General features: G+C 41.1%; 1 protein-coding gene across 1 annotated transcript; it reads right to left on the reverse strand.

The window, feature by feature from the left end:
• Positions 1–75: 75 nt before the first annotated feature.
• On the reverse strand, positions 76–10,123 carry LOC135341814 (WD repeat and HMG-box DNA-binding protein 1-like). The gene is made up of 19 exons (XM_064538475.1): positions 9,956–10,123; positions 9,608–9,785; positions 9,196–9,450; positions 8,900–8,995; positions 8,643–8,735; positions 8,307–8,492; positions 7,878–8,000; positions 7,453–7,800; positions 5,855–6,039; positions 5,152–5,399; positions 4,891–5,005; positions 4,448–4,621; positions 3,283–3,397; positions 2,134–2,226; positions 1,888–1,956; positions 1,220–1,720; positions 996–1,131; positions 661–701; positions 76–374 (listed from the first exon to the last, which is right to left on the reverse strand). The coding sequence occupies exons 1-19, from the start codon at positions 10,024–10,026 to the stop codon at positions 165–167; spliced, it is 3,237 nt and encodes a 1,078-aa protein (XP_064394545.1). The 5' UTR covers positions 10,027–10,123; the 3' UTR covers positions 76–164.
• Between the last annotated feature and the right edge of the window lie 12 nt (positions 10,124–10,135).

Here is a 10,135-nt window from a genome sequence, read left to right on the forward strand (position 1 = left end):
TTAACTGCTCTGTGTCACAAATCACAAATGATGAGTTATGCATACTCTCTACTTTGTTGAGATTTTGATGATCAATGTGACAGTATTATATCTATAATTATATCATGCAGCACAAGAATTAGTGCAAAAGTAATAAGAGGCACTAATATTAACGAACATCTCAGTTATTTGTAGGCAAATGATAACAATTTCTCTTTAGTAGTCACTACAGCTTTTTCTTCATCATTACAATCTACATGACTCTCAGAGTCCATTGACATTTCATCAGTCACAGTTTCCTCAGATGTAGGGGTAGAAGTGGTGACAGCAGGTGCAATTGAATGGTCACCAGTCATGCTTGTGGTTATGAAAGATCCTTTCAAACTACTTTGAACCTAATATTGGTGACAACAAAATGAAACATAACATATCATAAAACACGGGAACTAATTGGTGCAACTTGCAACTTAGTAATTTTCGTGGGATAAAAATTTGTGGAACTTGATCAGCAGTGATTTCGTGAGTAAAAAGTTTGTTTGCTTCATTACGTGCACTGCATTGCATGCCTTCCAGTAAACTAAAATTTGTCGAGGTCAGCTTGCCCACGAAAATAATGAATTTTTATCCCCATAAAAATTACCTGCTATACGGTATACAATGTAGTATGTATTGAAAACCTACTGTTGATTTCTTTGAAGCAACTGTTAACTTGTTCTTTTTAGCTGTGTGTGAAGGCCGGGTACATACATAATTACTACTACTCTGTAGGATTATAGAGTATATACATGCATAGTACCAAGTGTGTATTGACCATTTACTAGCTACATAATTATAGCTACGAGTATATAGTACTAGCTGTAGTTATGTCTTAATTCTAAAACAGATGCATAGTCAAGTACTTGAATTGATGGTCATGTGCATCAATCATGCGTGCATGCTCATTTACATGCCCACATGCCTTAAAATTGATGTGATGAGTAACTACTAATCTGCTTTTCCTGGCCTTATGAACATACCTGCTGGTCTTACTTTACTCTTATCCCTACTCTTGCCACTTTTACTTGTCTTCTTTTGCTGGTTTTCAGTCATCCTAGTGTTGATATTGTCCAAAAAACCGGCCTTCCTATCCAGCTGTACCTTTCTACTGGCCATCTGCAATGAGAAGGAGGAGGAGAATGTGTAAGAGGATGAAAGTGCAAGTACATTGAATATCATCATTGGGTAATAATTATGCTATTACTTTAAATGGGTTATGCCTCTTCTCACTCTCTGGCGTAATGAATGATACTGTGTGAGTGGGGGAACTTTCCACATCCACATCACTCGCGGCCTCATCTTCTACAACATCCACTTCTGCATCACTCTGAGAATTATCAGAAAACAATTCCTTCGTGGTATTGACCGTCTGGCCATTTTCATTTCCCAAATCATCCTCACTTTTCTTTCTGGTGTCTTTGTTTGAAAACTTAGATGCAGTCTTTCTACATGTATTTTTCTTAGATATCTCAGCAGGTGCCCTAATTCTTTGTTCGAGTTTTTCACTCCTATTTCGTGCATAATCAAGATCATTTTTGACACGGTTTTGATCAGTACCGTTGCTAAATTGACTAATCAAGTCGTTGCCTTCGTCTTCGTCACTGTCAAATTCAGCAGTCACGGATTTATGCTGAATGAGTTCACTGATCTGCCTAGCTAGTCGCAGGTGCTGAGTCCTAGAGGCATACGTCAGGGCTAGGTTCATCTAGAGAAGAACAGAATTAATGGACAGTAAGCACTTTCAAAAATAAATACTGATATGACTGTACAGCTAGGCAACAACGAGTCGTAAAACCTTGGGTTTAAAGTTCATATATTATTGTATGCATGATATACATGTAGTCTATATGTAGAGTAGATAACACAACTTACAGAGTGCTCATCTGGCAGCATTGTGGCTATCTCAAAAGCTCTATACTCCCTGTCTGACTTGCAGGAAAGCTGAGACAGAAAGATGGTTAAAGAAAGAACAGATTGCAAGCACTCTTATAAAGGCATCATGCAAATGAACAACAAAAACATAGCAGTGCATGCCATTGCAGGCTATCACATAGAGTCAAAATGAATAACATGCACAACAAAAAATGAATGGCAGCTGGCGGCTGTCAGTATACTTACTGCAAAAAGTTTCATGAGTTGCTGAATAGTTTCTGTGCGCTCGTGAGAGAAGGAGGAAGGAGGTTTTATCACGGTCATCTGAATACACGCATCCTGCATGTTTGTATACAAACATGGACATTATGATAACCCAAGTTACTGAACACATTACCAATTTACCATACACAAGACTGAAGTAGACCACTAACCCTTGGCGGTTCTACATAGCATACCATTATAGCAGGTATATTTCGAGGGTATAACATTTTGCGGATAATAGCAGCATTTTTGCAGTATGCATGCATGCGATATTAAATTCATGGGTATAAGTTTTCGCGGTACATGCTTAATCAGTGAAAACCGCGAACATTTACACCCGCGAAATATACCCGCTATACGGTGATACAATACAATATGAAAGCATGAAGTAGTAGCTGGAACTTCGATTATCTGGACACCTTGCGCATGGTTTCAGAGGCAGGCCGGATAACTGAATATGCCGGATAATTGAATGGATAAACCACACCTTGATCCACCCACTTTATTGATAAACAGTAGCGCCACATGGTTGTCTGCACATGTGCAGAAGATAAGCAGGCTTGTCTCCATAGTAACAGCTATAATTTGCATGCGCATTTAAGGGACACATCCATTTTCTGAATGGAAGTTGCCAAGCCGGATAATCGAGGTTCTGGATAATAGAGGGCCGGATAATCGAGGTTCTACTGTATCGGCATGCATGAAAGTAACTAACAAGGGCAAAAATTAAACCAAAATACTACTTAAGAAGCATGCTAAAATCTAACATTTTGTTTTGCTGATGTAAACGCTATGGTTTTAATAGGGCTCCTGGCTGACATGCTATATAGCAAAGAATCTTAGAGTCTTCTCATAAAAAAATAGAGCTCCACGTGGCTATAGTGTGCATGTGTGCAGTGCCTTGATAAAGTGTTTGACAAAATCAATCCTGATAAAAGTGAAGAACCTGTGATGTTAAAGCTATCCATGCATGCAAACATAGCGCTTTGGCAGCCATGCAGAGACAAACAGCCAGACAAACACACTGGCAGACTTTGACTGCACACTAACACCTAAAATTGACTTGAGTACTAGGCACTAATACTATTGTAGAGATAATTATAATAATTATTATGCAAACATGATCCCCACCTCCAGTTGAGTTTTCTCAGTGTTGACCTCACACAGTGGTAGTTTTAGTGAGAGAGTGCTCATCACAGGCTTGGGGTGTACTGGAGGGTAGTTGAGACCCTTGCAAAGGATGGCCCTGCATGGGTACGTACAGTACGTATATACATGTGAGTGTGTATCTCAGTCACAGGAAATGGATATGTATACAATTACATCGGTATGGTTGGCTTTATATTTAAAGTAGCCAGAGAGACACATAAAGTTGCCTTCAGTCTCCAATGACCGTGCAACACCAGCTAGAAGTCTACATAGAAATTTCATTGTCAATACGCTGCGCCAAGTCAGCAAAAAGTAGTGCACAACGATCGTGTCCTCCCTCCTCTGCTGTAAACCCTAATGCCTAATCACCCACATCAGTGTAACGATAATATCAACTATGCATGAGAGGGTGCAGTGTTGCCAGTGCATGTGTACAAATAACAAACCACAAATTCAATTTAATCATCCACAAATTATACAACAACACGAGAATTATGACACTCTACGTGAAGTATTCTAAGTGTCACTCAGTAGGATTTTTCAACACTACCGTAGAAACGGGATTATTAGCACTTGCTCGATTATAAGCGGATCTTTATTTTAAGCACATGCTGAACTGCAGGTTTTTTAATTGTACTCGAATTGAAGTGCTTTTTCAATTATGCGAAGGATTTAGTGAAATTTTACAGCTAACTTTGTTTATCTGTGTTAAATGGTTCTGAGCTACATGTAAGTGTCTACAGTAAATAACAGTCTAGTAATGTTGCCTCATTGTCATTGCCAACAACAGTGCCGTAGAAATTGAATTATTAGCGCATGCGCTCATGGGGTCCATAGCAGAGCTCTATACGCTTATATTCGAGAATGTGCTAGCTATAAAGTGAGTGAGCTAGGCAAGCAGGCTACCCTAACTAGATCTATGTCATGCTATATTATGTTACAGTTCATTGTACAAGATTTAAATTCATATTGCAGATACACATGTACATGTACTCAAGCCATCAAGTCTCTAGAAAGTGCAGGTTTCAGACATTTCAGACGTTTCAGACAATCATAATTATATAGATCGCTTACATGTATTTACCAACTATTAACCAGCGTCAGGTTACAGCTAGTGCTCTACAATTCTTTACATTTACGCACATACCTTAACTCATCAGGGTTATGTGTCATGCCTACTATGAAGTAGTGATCACTCTTGCTGCCCAGCTGCTTGTTCGTATCAAGGACTGGTACCCAAGACGACTTCCCGTAGCAACTAGACAGAATACGAACCATCCCTTTAGAATCATAACTCAAGAACACTCCTTCCTCAGAAAACCTGACAGAAGAGTAAATGCAGCGCATTAAAATCATAGTGTACTGTTGTTAACACTGAATAGGTACATTACCAGCTGACCTACAATGTATATAAAGTGCTCTCATAAGTACATGGACACATTGCCCCACCCCACTGATATCACCAACCCATTCCTTGGCTTTATATTTGACTTAGATTTGTAAGCAGTAGACTATACATCATAAATATAAAACTATGCCACCTGCGTTAGTGTAAGATTTGAAGAATAATACTAGAGTAAGGAACCATACCCGATCCATTCCAATGTAGCACTGTGAGACAGGGGGAGGGAGTGAGGAGGATGGAGCTCTTTCTTGCGCTGAACATCTAACACCCACACTGTCAAACTAAACACACCAGATGTCCCTATGGCAATGTAATGTGCAGCTACTGAATGGTACATTACAGTAGCATGCAATACTCATCCCTATACAGCTATATCATTTCACTTGTATAACACGCCTGCTAAATTTAACTCCATCATACACTCACTACATGCAACTCTAACCAACCTAGTCCAGTTTGATAGACAATTGCCAGTCTGCTCCCCCACCCCGCCACTGTCACCACTGGGCCTGGCAAACTGAGCACCTCCCGTTGGACACCGCCAACTGTGAACAGCCTCAACATCAGCTTGTTAGTTGCTATGGCAATCCAGGTGTCACCAATCGTGATGGAGAGAATGCTTTCTTTCGGAGGAAGACTAATGGTCCACTCCTTATTAGAGTCCCAGGAGCTGAAGTGGGTACATTGCAGCTGGCTGTAGAGAGTGATTGTGTTTAATTACCGTATTCTACCTAGAGTACGCCCACTCCCACTATCGAGTGAAAGTTCCTGTATATACATGTAGTAGGCTATAATTTGCTCCAAAATACACCCACCAGCAGAAAGTGATGCAATACATTCACCTAGCTCCGATCGGGGTTTGGTATGAGTGATCCTATGTTACAGAGGTGAATCAGATTGTAAAGGATGTTAGAAAAGCCGTTTTGTCTAAGTGGACGTATATTCAAGACAAACTTACCGTTTTTCAAAAATAAGCCCATCCCACCTAGAGCTGCTGCGTAGCATGCAATTTGAGTGGGTTATTGTCCAAATAGGCGTCAAAGTGTTAAATAAAACACCGTAGATGCAAAATGCTCGTGAAACGTCTCACAATTTAGTTTAAGTACATAATTATACATTCACATTGAGCAAGATCCTGATACAACTAACCTTGGCTGGTCGTCTGCTTTCTCACAGGCGAGCACCAGAGCCCTCTCACTAAGGGCGGCCATGTTGTAGCCAGAGTAGTTTGCCAGTGAGAAGGAGTGGTGAGTTCCTGTGTTGTGAAAGTCCACCTCCACCATTGATGTGCTCTCGTCACTATGGCAACGAATCACACCCACAAGGTTGTACACCTACAGGTACGTACAGATATTGAAATAGTACAGTGTGCATGCAGATCTAATGAAAGCACCGCGGGTGCTGATGCCTCGGTGGAGATGTCAAAGCTACACAACATAAAGCTACTAATAGCTTTTATACACACACTACCAGTTAATAAGCGCACTTGGTTAATAAGCGCACATCAACTAATAGGCGCATACTAGTTAGTAGACCAAGAGCCTTGATAGAAGGTGCATGGTTTCCTGCAGAGTTCTCTGCCCAACAACTGGTCTCCACACTTTTTCTTATAGATGTTAAGTCTCTTTTTCACTACCGGTAGTTTGTGTTACTGCTGTCCAGATATGACTATAGACCTCTTGCAGACAAACAATCGAGCTAGCTAACTAATGGAGATTTGCTTCATTGAAACGTCATGGGTGTGGTTAATTGTTATGGGCGTGGTTAATCTCTATAAGCGCATCCGGATAATAAGGCACATAGAGGCCTAGCTGCTCTTTTCCCTATAAGCGCATGCACTTACTAACCAGATTATATGGTATAATTATCATGTTTTTGCATTAATTAATTTTGCTGTGTGCAAACTCGGTAATGATCGACCATGATTGTTGTTAAAAACAATCGATACCAAAACTTCAAGTCTAAAATTAATGATGGCTACATCAGCAGAGCCTTGCAGCTCTCTTCTGACTATTACAGCTACCAATAGCTAGCGTTCTAGTGCAGAGCTAACTACTAAGTAGAGTAGCAACACTCAGTGATCAAGTTTTGCTATGCACTCTTCTGAAAAGGCTGCAATGGCATTCCAAGTAAGCAAAACTAGGCATAACTCAAGAACAAAGCATTATTTTGCAAATCCCAAAATTAAAAATCCATGACTAGAAGCCTATACAGTAGAACCTCGATTATCCGGACACCTCGGTTCCAGAAGCAGACTGGATAAGTGAATGCCGGATAATCAAATATATAAACCACACCTTGATCCACTCACTTTATTGATAAACAGCAGTGCCACATGGTTGTCTGCGCATGCGCAGAAGATAAGCAGGAATGTCTCCATGGTAACAGCTGCAACGCGCATGCGCATTTGAGGGACACGCCCATTTTCTGTATTATTTAATCTGATAAAAAGAAAACTGCCAAGCCAGATAATCGAGGTTCTACTGTAGAAACTCTTACTTGCACTTCATTGATCCTTGAGCAGCTGTAACAGTCTATACACAGACAGATCGACACACACACACACACTACCGTATACCTCGCTTGCGCATATGCGCATGCGCACCGAGCGAGGCATAACAAGATGTATGAACTTGTAGTAGCCTCATTCCCAGGCCGTTTTTCTCTAATGGAACACCAGGTCGATTAAAAAAAATCGGCCTGGGGAGGCTAGTACTTGTAACTACTACATGTAAATGCACTTTTACCATGAATCTGTGCTGGAGGTGATCAGGGGTAGAGGAGGGCTGCAGTGGACTCTGGAGTACCTGGACCAACTTTTCATTGAACTCCATAACTTTCCTCGGCAAAGAAGTAATCTGATTGGCCATTTCCCGATCTACAGACTCCCTTATACCCGACTGGAAGCTTGATCCATCATCAAACAAATCAGATGGGGCAGGTGTGCCTTCGTTGCTTTGCATCCGTCGTCTTTTACGTGATTGGACCATACTGTCGTCGTCATCACCACGGGCATTCAGTTTGATGGCATTGGAGCTCCCTATGTCCAGATCAGCATCATCGAAATCATCAAAAATGTCATCAGGCGGAATTCCCTGTGTAAATGTACAATCAGGTACATGTACATCATGTATGTCATGCAAATCATACAGTGCACGTGTGACTACAGTACCTCCATGAGGAGACTGTCATCAGCCAGAGTGTCGGTGACAGCTGCCACCCCATTAGATTTCTGGTTGCTTGGATACGCATCCTCAAATACTCCAATGTAACCCTCACTGTCTCCGAACAAGACCTTAAAATGTACATATACATGTACAGTCATTTTATACAAATCAGATTGCATCTAGCACTACATGTCGAAATCAAAGCTCCTCTGACTGATCGAAATCCATAAGCAGCAATCCATGGTGGGTGCTATACTTATAGCCTTGATTACATTGTGATATTACATTTTGTGCGGTTTGGAATCGAGATTAGGTGCTACAGTGCAATATACAGCACACTACACACTACTACAGCAGGTGACTGCCAGGCACATACTCACACATGTACATCCAGTTTGGAGCATCAGCTCTAATTTTACTGACAGCTAGTCTACCTTTTTTCCATCCTGTGCACCATGTCCTCTAGGGTCCCATTCCATTGAAGTGATTCCAATACTACTCTCGTTTTTCATTTTAGAATACGCCAACCTTGAATTCACATCCCATAAGCACACTGCTCCGTCAGCACCCCCTGAGGCTAGGTACGCCCCACAAGGCGACCAGCTTACCACGTTGACAGGCTGGAAAGTACAATTGTAATACCAGCATGCATAACATTGGGATAAAAATGAGGTACATGCATGTACCATCGTGTATACCAAATTGTAAACGTTCTCAAATCTTCTACTAATGATTGGATGGTGTAAATCTAAATGTACACGAGAACTTACTTCCTTGTGATGATTGTCATCAAGTGAGAACATGCACTTCCATGACAACCGATCATACAGCTTGATTTCTGACCCAACTGGAACAGCAATCATCTAGAGCAAACATTTAAAGAACAAAGTACGGATACAACGTCCCACGAGCAATTAATATCCACACTCAGTGTAAAAGCACTCGGCACAGCAAAAATACACAACCTACATGTACACCGTCTATTCCACCCAAGCACATGGTCAATGTTAGAGTATACAATGCACACCTTGCCATCAGTAGGTCTCCATGAGAGTACAACCAAACTCCTGGCTGAGTTCACAGAATTGGATTTGTGCAAGACTGGGAGAGTTTCTACACACTCCTAATACATGTAGCAGGAGGAATAAATGTCGATGAATTCGAAAACAAAAATAGTACAAGCAGTGTGTTAAGCTACTAAGCCGCCATCAACCAATAAATGAAATTTTTTTTACAAGCACAGTACCATTAAAACTGTGTTTCAGCAGTGCAGTGTTGAATGTTCTAGCACAGTACATGACAAATTTATATCCTGCATTGTACCTTAGTCTTCAGAGACCATATTTTCACCCTGCCATCACATGAAGAGGATGCTAAGAGCTCTCCCTTTGGGTCAAAACACACACAGAGTACAGGAGCCTCATGACCAATCAGACTGTAGCCCTTTCCAGAGTCAGCAGTCTCAATTACCTTGACATTGAACTCACTGGTGCCAGCTGCCAGCAATGAGTGGTCGCCATTGACAGCGAGGTAAGTTACTGGTCCAGTAAACCTCATCAATAAACCCTCTGGTGTACCCTGCAGTATATAGCAACAACGTAAACAATCAATCAACGTTTAGTGTTTGCTAAATGTACCGACAACACTACCAAATAAACATTATAATATTATGAGCAATTGCTGGTCGGCTAATCGACTTGACTAACATGTTTATGTGTCAGTAAAACACACTTACATCTAATTGAAATGATTGCACAGAATGGTCATCCATCCCAACAGCAACAACGTCACTACCACTGCTTCCATGGTAACATGCAATAGCAGAGAGTTTGTCCGAAGAAACACTGAATTCCGTCGACTCATCACCCTCTAGAATGCGTACGTCACAATCATGACCACACGTCACCACTCTCCTGTGTGGAAAATGATTTGAAAAAGTAATGGTCCGTGGACCAACATGACATGATCTACTAAAAGTGTAGGCTTACACAACAAATCACACACAATGGCAATTAATATGCAGGTAAAACAGGCACGATAGCTATGCACTAAGGTGTGTGGTAAATTATCAGAACTGCTATACATTTTGGAGTCAAAACAGATAAAAGTTCTGCCTTCCGAGTGAGCATATCTCCTTGAAGCTGGTTCTGACATTTGGTCACTTCAGTGAAAGGGTACAAGTTTCACAAGTTCACATGTACTCTTCTCTCCCACGGCGCTTATTTCCCGCCCAGAATAATCTCTGATGCTGGATCCACCCACA

The sequence above is a fragment of the Halichondria panicea genome, chromosome 9 (assembly GCF_963675165.1).
Source record: "Halichondria panicea chromosome 9, odHalPani1.1, whole genome shotgun sequence".
NCBI classification, from domain to species: domain Eukaryota; kingdom Metazoa; phylum Porifera; class Demospongiae; order Suberitida; family Halichondriidae; genus Halichondria; species Halichondria panicea.

Excerpts from the sequence above, each read along its gene's own strand:
- LOC135341814 (XM_064538475.1), bottom strand. The coding sequence starts at position 10,026 with ATGTCAGAACCAGCTTCAAGGAGATATGCTCACTCGGAAGGCAGAACT. Across the intron at positions 8,493-8,642 it reads ATGACAATCATCACAAGGAA|CCTGTCAACGTGGTAAGCTG; the intron begins GTAAGTTCTCGT and ends TGTACTTTCCAG. Across the intron at positions 375-660 it reads TTGCTTCAAAGAAATCAACA|GTTCAAAGTAGTTTGAAAGG; the intron begins GTAGGTTTTCAA and ends CACCAATATTAG.